Source organism: Vitis vinifera, chromosome 13 (assembly GCF_030704535.1).
Source record: "Vitis vinifera cultivar Pinot Noir 40024 chromosome 13, ASM3070453v1".
Lineage (NCBI taxonomy): Eukaryota > Viridiplantae > Streptophyta > Magnoliopsida > Vitales > Vitaceae > Vitis > Vitis vinifera.
The window spans coordinates 21,270,200-21,286,699 of NC_081817.1; the positions used below are offsets into that span (position 1 = coordinate 21,270,200).

The following is a 16,500-nucleotide window of genomic DNA, read 5'->3' on the forward strand; positions in this document are numbered from 1 at the left end:
AGAAAGAAAGTCTTTCCATTTTTCTAAAGGGAAAAACATCTTTCTATTTCTCTAAAGAGAAGAACGTCTTTCTTATCTTTCTTATTCTTATTTCTTATGTAGAGAATATTCGTACTGATAACGTGTTATAAAATTGTAAAGTGAAAGGAGAAAAAAATAAGAAAGAGAAATTAGAATGTAAGAAGAGAATAGAATTTCATTAGAGGTATCTCCCTTTTATAGGGAGTCACAAAAAGATATACATCAAGTTCTCATGATCCGATAAATTCTCATATTTTATAACAGTGTTTGTATATTATTATTATTTTTAATCAAATACATTTTCCTAAAAAGGAAATGAAAGCTGTTTTTAGAAAAAGAAAATAGAAGATAAAAACTAGAAAATACTTTTCAAACTAGAGGCAATCTAAGTGTCCATTTAAATGCACTTTTTATTTTTATTTTTAAAATAAAATATTAGTAATAAATTTTATATAAGATATAATTGTTAACAACACAAAATTATAAAAGTGAAAGTAATGATTTTAAAAAATTGAAATATAATTTTTTTTGAAAATGATTTGATAAAATATATAATTTATGTGTAAATTATTCTATTTTTATATAAAATTTTATGATTTTAAAAACATAATTCAATAAGACTAACTTTGAAAATTTTAGAACTTGTGAATGCTTTGGTTAAAACTTAAAAGTGACTCAAACATAAAAATATTCATTATTATTTTTTTTTCCAAAAATGAAAATCATTAATAATAATAATTATTTTAATAGAAATTATAATTAAAAATTAATTTTTGCCTTCATTTACAATTATAAAATTCTTATTTTGACAGCCTGACTTCATAAATCCATAGAAATCAACATTTTATTTTGTCATGCAAGAAGAAAGCTGCCCACCTCACGTCCAAGTGGACCTTTTCGCTGAACCGGACAGAAAGCGATGTGGTTCAGATTCGAACCCGGTCCGTCAATGGATCAGATCCGGTTTATTGCACGGGCCGTTCGAACTGAACGGACCGATGTCTGTTAATAGCAAGGAAAAGCTCTGCGTGAGCACTTTTGGGATCTGAAACGGAGTTTGTAGTCGTAGAGTCTGATAGATTTTATATGTATAAATTATATAGATGAAAGCAATCATTTGGGTATGAAAAAATCGATTCTTTTTTTCAAATTTTTGTCTCTTTATTTAATATTTTAATGCTCCAAATCTGACGCCATGAGGAAGAAGCTCGATACCCGTTTCCCGGCTGTAAGTCCTCTTCTTTTCCGCTTTATTGATCGATTATTTGATTGATTGATTGATTGATTGACCGATGGGTTGATCTTATTTTGTAGTTTCTTTCCTTTTGGGTTATGCGGCGTTCTGGGTGTTGTTTATGGGGCTGATTTTATGTGGTAGTCTGAAAATGGGATCTGTTGTTAGGTTTTTCATTTTGGGGGTTTTGCGGGTATATTTGTGATCTACGTTTTGTTTTCTTTTTAAAATTGGATTGGTTTCATTTCCATTTTTTAGCTTAGAGTTGAAATTAGTTTGTGGGTATTTGATTTTGGGGAAAATTATGATCTGGGTTGTATTCTGTTTTTGATATAGGGGTCGTTTCTTCTCTAGGACTGTGATTAGGGTTTGGGATTTTTATGGGTAAGAATGTTAATTTGATTGGATAATGGATGATTCGGCTTAGTTTAGGTTATGTTGTATCTCCAGGGAATTCCATGTTTCTTACATTTTGAATCCAGCTGTAATTTCGTGGTTTTTAGTTGGAATCTTTGGGATTCTTTTGGGATGAGCTGAATTGCCTTTATGACGCCTTGCTTAAAACAGTAAACACTGATATTTGGGTGAATTAATGGGGGGAATTATGTTGTAGGGTTGGGTCGGCTTTTGGGGCTTCTGGCCTGGCTTATTGGCTGGTTGATGAGTTCCATGTTTTGGAGTGATAAGCCATACTGTTTTTAATCAATCTGCAAATTGGTGTTGAATCCAATTGGGGCTTAAATGATAGTTAAAGGAGCAGCTTGAGTGATATGGTGAGAAATCGTTTGGCCAACCATGGGTGTGATACAGCTTCATGTCTTGTGTCCTTTGCGGCGATTCCCCTCCTAGATATATTAAAGCTCAGTTTTCTTGATTGACTTGCAGAATTTTCATTTCTGTTTTGATATATGGTTATATATTTACTTGTCAATTCTAAAGTATAAAATATGGACTATTTATGCAAACCATCTTTGCAATTCTTTTAGGTGAATTAGCTTTTTCATACTTTCTTAGTTAGTATTAGGCTCCCTTCATCATTAATAAATAGGTCAAGGTCCCTGCTAACTAGGGTGAATTAATAAATACTGCTGCAGCTCTTTATTTAGGTGTTATTTCTTTGTGATATTTAGATGAGGTATGGAATAGGCTATTTTCCTTATTGATTTATGTTCTGACAAGATTTTCCTCATTGAGTTATAGATTTCCTTTTAGAGCATGACTTTGAAATTCCAATTCTTTCCTGGGGAAGGATTTCTTCTGGTGAAGATCCTTGCAAAGGAAGGGATTTTCCTTTATATAATTTATTTTGGGCATTCAACTAGCTTCATGTTCAAATGAAGGATTTCCTTCTTTATCTTGTTAATTCTTTTGGTGTCGTTAGTGTGAATTCTCCAGGCTACCTTGTCTTCCCATGTATGAATTAAATTGCAGGACCCCTGCATTGTTTCATAGGTTCCCTTGTGTGGTTCACATTGCAGATCTCCTGTGTTGTCTCATAGATTCCCTTGCACAACATTAAATTGGGTGAACCTTACCTCTAGATGGGGTGTATGAAGCCCAAATTGTTGATCTTTGAGTACAAGTGGTATGAACCTCCTTGTGTGAATGTAAGTTTCTGCATGGACTACCTTTTCTTGTAAGAATTATTACTATGGTTGACTGGGTGACCCATACTGACCCTCCAAGTGGTCAACCTCTTATGGAATTCCACTGAGTCATATGGGTTCTGTTTTATTTGTGCGTGCCTGATTTCATGTACCTCTCCATGCCAAAGCTTTTTATGGGTTGCTGCCTTCAACATCCAATTTATTGGATTCCATGCACATTAAGATTTAAATGCCAATAGATTCCACTACCATTTGATGCATCTTATTTGACATTTTCACTTGAAAGTTGAAACACAATGGGGAAGCTAGATATTTGTGGTAATTATATCTCCAAGCATTGAAATGCTCAGAAGAGTAAATAATTGAAGATGATTTCTTGGTTTGATGCGAGGATAGAGACGTTTTGGAATGGTGAAGGATTTGAGCAAAGGAAAAATGTTTTGCATGAGCTTGAAATAATTATAAGTTGTTGATCAAACTTGAAGATGTCACTTAACAACAAAAGAAATCTATAGCCACTTGGATGAAATGTGTGATAAATATGTTTGATTCTTCAAGTGTCCGCATTAGGAGATAATATAACAAGCATATTTTGGTACAAGGTAACATTGCTGAAGAAAGCTTGAAGAAAGATGGTTGTCAAGCACTTTGAAGTTCTTTGTGAAGACACTTTTTCTTTTGAGCCTACCTTGTTAGTATTTTTTTGATAGGAAACAACAAATATACATATCGAAAGAATAAGAAGTACAAAAGAAGGATGAGGAATCCTCCCACCAAAGATAAAACTAAACAACACAATAAAAGAACAAGAAACTACACTATAAAAACTACGAACAAGCTCTCTTGGCTAGACCATCCCATTGGAACTACACACTGCGAGTCAATCTATTTGTAACACGTTAAGGGGAATGCCCTTAAAATCCACAAAACAATAAGCCCAAAGAGAAGCTAGGAAGTGAACGGAATCCCATAAATTTTCTGAATTCTTAGCTTTGTTCTCAAACATCCTAGCATTTCTTTCCTGCCACATAACCCAAATTAAAGCAATGCTCGTATTTTGCCACAAAACTATCCCCCTCTTTTGGAAGCTCCAAAACCTTTATAATTGATAGACATCATGTCTGAAATGCTTCTCGGAGGAACCCAATCCATCTTGGCTAGTTGAAATAATCTGTGTCACAACCCCATGGACAAGGAACAATGTAGGAAAAGATGGTCTGCTGTTTGTTGATTCTCCTTACTTCATGCACAACTTACAAATGTCAGGACTAAGAGCTTTGTAGGGTCTTCTCAATTATAGCAAGTCATTAGTATTTACCTTCTTGTGTGCCACTAACCAGACAAAGGACTTGACTTTGAAAGGGACTTGAGAATTCCATACAAACTTAGTAGGAAAACAAGGAGATAAATCGGGCACTTGGGACCAGGCTATAAAGAAAGACTTGACTATAAACAATCCTAAAGAAGATAAAGACCAGGATCTCGCATCTGAAGCCGAGGTGGATAAATGCATACAATCAAGAGATCGCATGAGGCATTCTAGATCTTCTATCTCAGAATCGGAAAGATTACGATGGAAATTAAAGTTCAAAGAGAAAGGGCAAGCAGAACCGAGAATTGAAGAAATAGGACTATTTTTATTCGTGACTACTCTAAATAGTCTTGGATATTGGGATTTTAAAGGTTGGTCCCCCTGCCATAAATCTTCCCAAAAGCGAATTCTTTCCGCATCTCCTACCACAAACCGAGTATACTTGGAAAAATCCTGAAAGACTTGTTCAATAGCCTTCCAAGGACAACGATGTGACCATCTAACTAAAGTGTTGGCATCCCAACCATTAGAATGTTTCCCATAAATGCTTAGAATGACCTGATGCCATAGAGCTGTACTCTCCCTAGGATACCTCCACAACCACTTCCCTAAAAGAGCGAGATTCCTTAAAGAGATCTTCCCAAACCCCAAACCCCATTTTACCCTGAACATGGAATGAGTTTCTCTGCAATATTTATTTATTTTTCATGAGCTTAAGCAATAAATATGCTTATGTTGTTGGTACACTAGATGGAATCCTTTCAAAAGTATGATCTGGACTATTGCTTTTGCATAACAGTTTAAAGTGGCATTTGGTGATAAGATAATTTCAATGCAATGAAATCACAATGGTGTCCAAGTGTCGCAGGCAACTCACTTTCCTCCATTCTTAGGTCATGTTTACTTCAATATAAGATTGAACTCAACCTGCAGAAACCCTCGTTTTAGCCTTGGCTGCAGCATGCTTGGTCTTTCCATGCAAGGAAAAATAACAAAAGACAATTCTACTTGAGTTTTTTTTTTTTCCTGTTTTTTTTAATCTATTTATTTATTGTTTATTTTCTTTTAGTTTTATGCATGTGGTGTATGGCTTCTAAAGAGTTGAGGTTTTTACTTAATTTTATTCATTTATATATTTATTCTCTTTTTTAATTTATAAACCCATGTTAACCGATGGAAAGCATCAATTTGGCAGGCTCGGATTAAAAAGATAATGCAAGCTGATGAAGATGTTGGGAAGATTGCCCTGGCAGTGCCTGTTTTAGTTTGTGAGTAGCTGTGACTGTCTTGTCTTTTAGTCTTTGAAGCTCTTAGCCTATACCTTCTGTTTCTTAAACTGTATTGTATTTATTTGATGCAGCTAAAGCATTGGAATTATTTTTGCAAGACCTTTGTGACCGTACCTATGATATAACCCTTCAGAGAGGAGCAAAGACTATGAGTTCATTGCATTTGTAAGTGAAGTATTGCAATTAATTGTTTTGACTTTTTATTGAATGCATGCTGTTTACTCAAAACTTTCAGAATATCCATGCATTTTAGGGCTAGTTTCTTTAGGCTATGTTTGGTCTTTGGAAAGTACTAAGGAAAGAAAAAAAATGCTAAGGAAAATGGTTTTCTCATATTTGGTTTCACTATGAAAAATAAAAAGGAAAATCAAATATAATTAAAATTTGTTAGAAATTTATACATTTTAAAATTATTTTATCTTTATGTAATGGAGGAAAATAAGTGAAATGAGTTTGAAAAAGCATATAAAAATAATTTATTGATTATGAATACATTTTTTATTTTCCTTTGTTTTTTTTTTCCTTCCACTTTTTCTTTCTATTTTCTTTCCTTCACATTTTCCCTCAAATTTTCTTGGAACCAAACATAGCCTAAGGGTAAGCTCATTTTGCCCATTCTTGCTATTCTTATTACAATGCAACCTGGTCTATTGGTGGTAAAACAACAGAAGTAAAGGCTGGCTTCTTTCATTGGTCTTTGAATGCCACATTAAAACATTTTATTATCTTAGAGTTATAGGTGCTGTTTGGTGTTATGTCATAAGAATTTCCACCCCATTCTTAAAAATCCCTCTTTAACATATTTCCTTTGTTACTAAAGAAGATGATGGTGTATAATAATATTTCACTATCAAAATTTCTGTTTTGATATTCTAATTTTACCATATTTTGTAACTTTGGCTATGTATGAGATTTTACAGGAATATGTTTTGTTTGCTACTCTAGCCTTGTTAATTTATTTTCGCTGTGCCCTTTTCATTATCTTGCAGCAACAACTTTAACATATAGGAGAGTTTACATGGATGTGCTTTATCTACAATAAATTTCATGCAGTTATATTAATTGCTAATCAGTTCACATTGATTTGAAATCACCATATGATAGGTACTGTTTAGTTCATCTATTTGTGAATTGATCAACAGGGATAAACTATGTGAAAATCATACAAAAAGGTCTAGTCTGGGTGAGCAAGCTTTCAGCATCTGATATATCATTTTAAAACCATATGCCTGAAGAAAAGTGAAAGCATTAATGAATTTTAACTAACTGCTATACAAAGGGTCAACCCATCAAATTAATGTTATTTTTTAATGTTATTTGATGTATAAGTGGGGCCCTATCAGATGGTGGGTCTGTTCTAGACTCCAAACATGATGCCCATGCATTGGAAGGAGTATTGATTATCATTTTAATTTTTTGCATGCTAATCTATCAAAAAGAATTGATTAGATCGTGGGGCCTGATCCAACTGATGTTATTAAACTATTTTTGACCATGTGATTGGCATAATCTTTAACTTTGTAATTTCAATTCCATCAACCATACGGTTCCCCCCATTTAAAGAAATTTGAAAGCAGAATGAAATAATTGATTTTTGTGATTCAGCCTTTTATTACAATTCATCTTCTAAGAATGACCCTTTTGATGTTGGGTATAGATCTTGAATAAATCATATGACAAACTCTTATATAGATTCAGCATTTGCCTCTTACAGTCCCGTTTAAGGGAAGGAGTCATGGTAAACTGTATACCCTTGTTTATGGTAATAAAATCATATAAAGTTAGTGACACGACCAATTTGTGTTCATCTTTAAAGAGCACTGAACACAATTTTTTACTTATTTATTTATTTGTCTAATCATCAACTAACTATTCATTGATATGAACTTTAAGTATTAACTGAAGGATGAAAAATCCTACTAAAAACACAAGGATGATCAAAAAGAGGAAATCTAACAAGAGTTGCAAAATAACTATTCTGAACAAGTATGAGACAACATGTACAAAATATGCAATGGTGTACAATTGAAGGGGGCAAAAACTTTGCTATAAAAGTAACTATCTGCTTGGCTCCCCATTTAGCTAAACAATTAGTAATTTCACTAGTTGAACAAGGGGACTAAGAGAAGGAACAATGCAAGCTGCCAGCTAGATTTAGGATTTTATGGAGCCACGTGTTGTGTTTCCAAGGACCTCTCTCCAACTTAGACACCCATGAGATCACATAGCAACCAAAGCCTTGGGTTGCAATAAACCTTCAAGAGCTAAAGATCTCTGCCTCAACCTTCTCCTGTTGACTTAGACAAGGCTTTCAATGCTTACCTATGGTCATCCCTAATGACACCTCCAATTCCTTGTTGGCTTGGGTTACCTAGAGACACCCATAGGTGAGTCAATGCTGACAAGATCTTACAATCTGCCATCATAGACCTGCAAACCATAGTCTAATCAAGTTGTAGAATGTTCACTGGAGTATCTTTAGAAGCTGAAGAGGAAGAAGCCTAGAAGGATGAATAAAAATGTATCAGATTCCAAATTATTTCTCGTAAAAATTCATCATAGTTATCTCCCTTCAAATTTTTCATCACAACTAAAGGGAAACCACATGTCAAAATACTCCCAAACCCTCTAAAAGAGATAAACAACATATCTGTCACATTCTCAAAGAACCCAATCCATCCCAACAATGCTAAATACCTAATCTATCACATTCTTGAAGAATCAGGAATGGATGATACAAAGGAGTTTCTCACTCAAAATTCTTTGGTGGTTAGGAAATTGAGTGCAAAGTGGCTGGTTTATGTACCATAAATCTTCCCAAAAGCAGATCTGCGAGCCATCTCCAACAAAAAGAGAAGTATGATTGGAAAAATCTGAGAAAACTTGTGAAATGACTTTCCATGAGTAAGGGTGCTACCACTTGACTGCACTATTATCATCCCAACCACTGGAGCATGACCTGTAGATGCTCAAGATGGCCCTATGTCATAAAGTGCAAGTCTCCCTCATGAACCTCCATAGTCACTTCCCTTAGAGGACTTTATTCCTCTTAGAAATCTTCCATAGACCCAACCCCCATACCCTTTAAGTTTCCACATTTGGTCCCAACTAATGACGTGTTCCCTCTTTCCTTCTCCTACTCTCAACCAAGTTAGATCCATCTATAATTTTCTCAATTTTAAGTGCTACTTTAGAAGGGATCTTAAATATTGACAATAAATATATGGGTAAGAGTGAAAAGCAAGACTATATTAGGGTTATTCTACCTCTAAGGGGTGAGAAGGCTTTTTTCCAACCATCCCATGTATGGGAAATCCTATCAAGTACTGGATCCCAAAATGAAGTAGTTCTAGGGTTTCCTCCCAAGATGAGACCCAAATACGAAGGGGTCAATTTGAGGCTACTCACCCTAGCAAGGTTGCTAAACTAGTAATACGAGTTTAACTTGCATTGGTACCTAGAATGTCACTCTTCTTAAGTTAATCTTAAGACCTAAAATGTGTCTAAAGACCAACAAAATGAGCTTAAGGCTATATAGATCTTCTAGTCTAGCTCTTATAAAAAAATCTTACTTCTACCAACCAAAAAACCTTCCAAGATTCAATTCTCCTCAACTCTCATAAGACTTTGCTCAAAACATTGGCCACAACAATAAAAAGGAAGGTGGAGAGCATCTCAATCCTCTAAAAGCCTTAACCCACCCTTTGGCATAACCTTTTACTGAAACAATAAAACGAATTGAAGACAAAAAAACCCTTAATCCAACACCTTCGTCTTAAATTAAGCTTTTTCTTTCCAAACTATGGTCCAGAAAATCCCTACAAACGTGATTGTAAGCCTTCTCAAAGTCAATCTGGAAGCCATGCCTTCTTTACCGAGGCATCTTTTCTCAATCACTACTTCACTTGCTGCTAAGACAACATCCAAAATCTCTTTCTCTTCAACAAAAGCTCCTTGAAAAATATGGATAGTTTCATATAGCACCCTTTCAATGTGGTGTGACAAAACATGGTGCTATTGTCTTGTAGAGGCTTATGACCAAACTGATGGTGTCTAAAATAAGATATTCTAATGGTCTAGGCACCAGTGTTATAAAGTTGGCATTAGTACTCTTATTCATGTGCCCGCTGTTGTAGAAATTTTTATCAAATCCTCCTTAATCACATCCCAACACTTTTGATACATAGCTATGGAGAAACCATTATGGTTGAGAGCCATTTCCTTGTCCAATTGAAAGGCTACTTCATGAACTTCCTCTTTCGAAGAAGGATAATTCAACCAGATATCACACTGTTCAAAAATAAGGGATCAATCAAATCCTTCTATCCTCTAAGAATCCTATAAATACCTACTATATAACTTTTTTAAAAATCTTAAAATTTCATTTTAAATTCTATCTTGGTTGCCTAGCACTAAATGTTCTTTATTCATGAACGATTTGATAAACTTTTTGTTCCTTTTCCAATTAACGACCCTGTGAAAAACCTTTGTGTTGAAAAATGTCTCAATTTTTCATTTGGGTGTATTTTTATGTTTTTGATAATTTCTTCTTTGGATAGTGTTTCATAAAGAACTTTTGTATTATTATAAAGGAAGTATCCTATTGTGAGATTTTATGATATAAATAAGTTTATCCCTGTATAAATTATTCCTATGAAATCAAGAGAGAATATAGGACAAGATTTTGATTAAAAGGATGAGTCCTTTTGGGTTTAATTTAGGAATTTGAAAGTTTTTAGGATTGTAAGTACTCCTTTGAGTATAGTGAATTGATTTCCTCTACCCGCGGATGTAGGCACATTGTCAAACTACGTTAAATCTTGTGTTTTCTTATGATTGTTTTTTCATTTATTTTTTATTTTCTTGTTTATTTCTCATTTGTTTCCACATAGTCAGTGGTATCAGAGCTGATACGATTTTTGGGACTAAGTACAAGATAGCAAACTTCTCTTGGAATAATTTTCGCTATGACAATGGCGAATGAAAGAGGACCTTGTATATAGATTGGGAAGGTCCTTATATGGTTTGAACTTTGAAGAAAGCTCCTCGCCAATGATACAAATGTTTTGACATGTTCATAGTATCTCATGGATATATGCGATGTGAGTATGATTGTTGTGCATATTTTAAGCTTCTTAATGATGGATCTCATATTCTACTTTATATGTTGATGATATGTTGATTGTGCCAAAAGTAGGTCATATTTTGAAAAAATGAAGTATACATTGACTAGTGGGTTTGATATGAAAGATTTTTGGACTCCAAGGAAAATTTTTGGCATTGAAATATAGAGAGATAAACTGGCTAGAAAATTGTGGATGTCTTAAAAGAAGTATGTTGATAAATTATTGCAAAGATTGAACATGAGTGAAGTCAGATATGTGAGCATCCGTTTTGCTGCACATTTTAGATTATCATCTTAATTGTGTCTCAGTATAGAGAAGAAGATGTAGTGTATGTCAAAAGTTCCTTACTTTGATTCTGTTGGTCATCTCATGTATTTAATGGTTTGTACTAAGTTTAACATTACGCATGATGTAAGTTTAGTTAGAAAGTATGTAAATCTTAAAAAGGAACACTGGTACACTGTAAAATGGATTCTTAGATACCTTGCAAGTACTTGTGAATTAGGAATTTTATTTGATAGAGAAGGTGCATTTGTTAAGGTTCTTGGATATATGATTCAGGTTATTTTGGAGACCTTAATTTTAGGAAGTCTATTACTGATTATTTGTTTACTTTTGGTGGTGGACCTATTAGTTAGAGGTCTGTATTGTTGGATGTAGTTGCATTATTCACAACAAAGGCAGAGTATATGACAGTTACGGAAGTTGCAAAGGAAGCTTTTTGGTTGAAAGACTTTGTGGAACAACTTAGCTTTGAGAAAGAAAGGATATTGCTACAGTGACAGTTAAAGCTCCATTTACTTAGCAAAGAATCAAGTTCTTCATTCTAGTACAAAGCATGTTGATGTGAGATATCATAAAATTAGGAGTGGATGTCATAAGGGAAGATATTGCTATTAAAGATCCACACACGAGAATGCAAATGATATGTTGACCAAAGTTGTTCTTATGGATAAGTTCAAGAATTGCTTAAATATTATTCATATTTTCATTTTTTTGAAGATGGAAGGTCAGGTACTCCCATCTATAAAGGAGTATAATTTAGTACCTTAGGGAAGATACATTTAAGATGTTTTCAAATTTGAGAATTTGAGCCAAGGTGGAGATTGTTGGAAAGTGTCTCAAATTTCCTTTTAGGCTTATTTCTCAGTCTTGGATATTTCTTATTTGGATAATATTTTATGAGGAACTTTCATATTATTATAGAAGAAGTGTTCTATGATGAAATTTTGTTATAGAAATAGATTTATCCTTCTATAAAATATTTATATGATCAAGAAAGATTATATGAAGAGATTTTAATTCAAATGGTGAGTCTTTTGGGTGTAATTTGAGATTTTTGAGATTTGAGAATTTTTATGATTGTAATTACTTCTTTGAGTATAGTGTTTCTGATTTCCTCTCATGATAGGTAAATTTTTCCCCCATTGGGACTTAAACCTGGAATCTCCCACAAACCCTCCCCATCCCTTTACCACTTGAGCTAGGACTCAAGGGCTCCCTTGAATGTAAACATATTGTCAAACCATGTTAAATCCTGTGTTCTCTTGTAACTGCTTTCTTGTTTATTTATTTATTTTTTTTGTCTTCTTGTTTATTTCTCACTTGTTTCTGCATGATACTTTTGAGTTGCAATCTCCTTCCTTTGCCCACCTGGCCATCGCTTTTTGCCTCCAGTGGGCCCCTTCTCTGAGCAGTAAATTCTCCAATCGCTTTCCTTGCAATTCTCAAGGCTATTAACTTGTTAACAAATTCCCCTCATTTTCACTTGAGTCAGCAAAACTATCTCTATAATGGTAACTTCTTTTTTCTCTCTAATGTCCCCAAAAATGTACTTGTTCCGAGACTTCAGCTTTGGTTTAGCAAATTGCAGTCTTTGCATAAACTTGTGACCCTCACAGCTCTTAACCCAAAACTATTTCCACCAGAACTGTGAAATTTCACCTGGATTAGATATACTGACCTATACATGTTGCCTAATAGATATCCATGTCTGCAAGCTATGGGTGAATACTGCCAATAAATGCTAATAATGACAAGCTTTACCTGCAAATGTATATTGTTGGCTTCTCGGGTGAATCTAGTTTTTGCAATCATCAAATCTCTTTTGGGAGGAATCTACTTTGTCAACCATGTATAATTACAATTTCAAAATAGCAAAGCTGAAAAATATGAAGTCAATATGTCTATATGCTGTAAAACCAGAAAACTAAGATTTGCTCAACATTGAAGATACTCACTGTTGCTGCAATTTGCTTCATGTGATTATTATCTCCACTTTTCAAACCCTATAATCGGTCACTATATTGGTTGGTCTTTGCATGAAACAGTTCTTAATCTGAGTGTTAATCTACGAAAGAACTGAAAAGCTTCTAGCTATGAGTCTGTTGCAAGACATATACTACTGCTTCTGACAATGCAACACATAAAGAACTAAATAGTTTATCACCAACATCTTTAAATCACACACAGACAAGATATAAAATAAAAACTTCTATAATGTACCATTTAATTTGACTCTTAAATATTCTTATCACATATTTCAGATCCATAACATGAGCATTCAATAAAATTTTGTAAACACTACTCATATTTAATAATTCTAGAAGCATAAGCAAGGATGATGAGCCCTAGGACAATCCTTGATTTAGTTAGTATGTTTGTATGTGTCTCCATATTTTGTGTGTGTGTGTATGTACATATATATCTGTATAATATCAATGTATAGAGCAGATAAATTAACATCTGATGTAAGGCGCCTCACACCCTTTAACTTTTCTGGGGTCCAACTTTGTTGAAGTGTACCACTAGATAGAATTCCATTATTTCATCTTTCATACCAAATATCAAGTTGGTCGGGCTTCAGATATTAGTAGCCATTTAATCCATTAGCTTTTGTCTTTTCATAAAGAAATAAGAATAGAACCTAAATCTTGAGCAAATATGGATGAGATAATTTATAAATCTTAGCATTTTATCAATTTGATAATTGGCAAACATGGAACAAAGATCCTATCTAACAGTGTGATTTATGGGAAGTGAACATGACAAAGTATATGATGGTTTAATGTAAGGAGATTTACACCAAGTGTATCAATCCTGACTCATAGGACTACGCGGGGGTTTCATCCAACCGTTCATTTTTATTTATTTATTTATTTATTAATTTCTTGGTTTTTTTATCCTCATTGTTTTTTTAAATTGTTGACTGGAATTCTATGGTTTTCACAAACAAACCTTATTATAGCTAAAAAACGGAATTTATAAGATTAGATGTATGAACTTCTTCTCTTACTCTCTTTTAAGAAATTTGACAGTATTTCCTAACAACCAAAGAAACTCTCCAAAATAAAATGGCCAAGATATCACTCTTGTGCACAACATTTATTAAGAATGTTGGTGAGAATGAGTACGAGAGAGATTGGTAGGGTGAATGAGCTTTAACATTTAATCAACACCTCTTTTTTCCTTTCAAACTATTTTTCTCATATGTCAATCAAATTACAAATGATTGATGACTCGTGTAATGGATGCACACCTGATTACTAAGTATCTGTTAAACATAAGAAACATTGTCTTAGACTTACAGTTAAGCTCTTTTCTGTTGAATTATCTTGTTTGGGTGGGAATTCTTTTGGCATTTGTTTTCTTGTATGTGAAATCCCACTGTTCCTTTTCCTAGTTCTCTTATTTCTGCCCTTACAACTTTAAATCTCAATATATTGAATTGGTCTTACTAATTCCTATATTGGTACTGCAGGAAACATTGTGTCCAAAGGCACAATGTATTTGATTTTCTGAGGGACATTGTGAGCAAGGTTCCAGACTATGGTCATGCTGATGCTGCTGGTGATGATCGAACCATGTCAAAAAGAAGGTTGGCAGTTCTATTTTCTTTTCTTCCATTCTTCATAGTCTGTGCTGATTAACAAGTTAGATATACTAAATATTGTTCTTCCAGGAAAGCTGCAGGGGATGAATTCAATGAAAGCGATGAAGAGACTAAAAGGAGCAGGATGGTTAGTAAACATACATCCAAATTACTTGGAGAACATTTACCAAGCATCTATAATGTGAAATTGATCTCTGTGTTCACTTTGTCATCACATTTTATGGGTGCTTATTTTCTTTTAATAAACATTTAAAAATTCAATAAATAATAAGTTCAGTTCCCTTATTTTTACTTACTTTATTCTTTAGATATGTTGGTTATGTGATGACCCATCTTTTATGACCAATTTGTTTGATGAATGGAAGGGAACCCTATTTTAAGTCATTTTCATTTGAATGCTTCTGAGCTTTAAAGCATCTTCAAACATAAGTTAATGTCTTCAATAACCAACCTGTATGCTCAATGCAATGAGGTAGAAAAATCCAAACTATTTGGTTCATTCTTCAGAATGACCCTTTCAAAACTCAATTCAGTTGAAACTAGGAAATTGAATCGTCATCAAGACATGCTAAAAGAATTTATTAATTTATAAGCTCCTTTTGGGTTGGCCAAAGCAATTCTTCCCCAAGATTATTATGCTAAGCAGCTCTAGATATCATGAAGAAAATGCATAATATTTTGGTGTTTCTTGAACCATGAAATGTTGAATTGTTTAGTAATGCAAGAGATGCTTCACTTTTTCACTGCAGCATGAGATGAGTCCTGTCAGCAGCAGTGGCAGAGGGAGAGGCAGGGGACGTGGAAGAGGCCGTGGTCGGGGCAGTCGAGCAATAGAGAGAGAGCCTGTTCCACATGATGTAGAATCTGACCCCTGCACATCTTTGCCACACAGCAGTAAACATGACCCCAACTTGGGAAGGCCAATACCCAACATTTCTGAGTCAAAGGAATTAGTGAAGGATAATACTGCAGTGAGTGATGGTGCAAATCCGGTGGTTCGAAACTTTGATCTGAATGCTAATGTAGATGAAGATGTTACAGCCACAGTAGCCACCAAAGCAACAGCAGCACCAGCAGTACTAGCACCAGCACCAGCAGCAGCAGCAGCAGCAGCAGCAGCAGCACCAGCAGCAGCACCAGCACCAGCACCAGCAGCAGCAGTACCAGCACCAGCACCAGCACCAGCAGCAGTGGATGTCCGTGACTCATCGGCAGAGACTGCCACTGAGGCTAAACATGAAGAGTATCCTGGCTGGTCACTTTCTGAAATGGACAGAATGGCAATTGATCCAGTCCAGCTTGCACAACTCAATTCTAGGATAGACGAGGAGGAAGATTATGATGAGGAAGGGTGAGTAGACATGCTTCTCAAAAGGTTAGTTATGGGGGAATTGAGACTAGTGGGAAGCACCTATGGAGACAAAAGGAACAACCACAAAGATGGCTTATACATGATGTGATGAACCGTATGTGGTATGCAGCACCTATTCCCAAGAATCTCTTCAATTTTTCCAGGGGTTGTATCATCTTAAGCTGGCTATTAATGCCATCTGCTAACATTATCAGAGGTAGTAGTTTACTGACAATTGGAGAAATATTAGGGTTTGCTCTTAATTAGCATTAAAGAGTATGTGAAATTCTTAGTAGAGGTAGATTGTCATTCAGAAGTTTCTTCTTTTGTTTTATTAATATAGCATCTTATCTAATCTAGTAGTGTTATTAAAACTCACTTGTGTTTCCCATTTCTTTCCCTGCATTTACCCTTTCCAGATGTGCCTTACATGTCAATTTTGAAAATGAATTGGGTCTTGATGAATGCTAACTTAGGTATGAAATGAGTTGTGGTTTCAAGAACCCATTTAATTTTTGGTTGTGTTTGCTCTCTCTAGGCTTTGCAAATGATGCAAAATTAGCTTGAATTAATTTGTTTAAACAAGCTAAGGGAAGGATTGTAGGATGTACTATCAAAGTTCATACTTCATATTAGGTCCTGTTAGAATGGCCTCTCGACAGTTAAAA

The 16,500-nt window shown here is 34.5% G+C and overlaps 1 protein-coding gene across 1 annotated transcript; it reads left to right on the plus strand.

The window, feature by feature from the left end:
* The first annotated feature begins 880 nt into the window (after nt 1–880).
* Nucleotides 881–16,206, plus strand: LOC100255768 (transcription regulator complex subunit bur6). Its single transcript, XM_002268027.4, has 6 exons — nt 881–1,249; nt 5,370–5,442; nt 5,535–5,628; nt 14,350–14,466; nt 14,551–14,608; nt 15,231–16,206. The coding sequence occupies exons 1-6, from the start codon at nt 1,217–1,219 to the stop codon at nt 15,834–15,836; spliced, it is 981 nt and encodes a 326-aa protein (XP_002268063.1). The 5' UTR covers nt 881–1,216; the 3' UTR covers nt 15,837–16,206.
* Nucleotides 16,207–16,500: the final 294 nt, after the last annotated feature.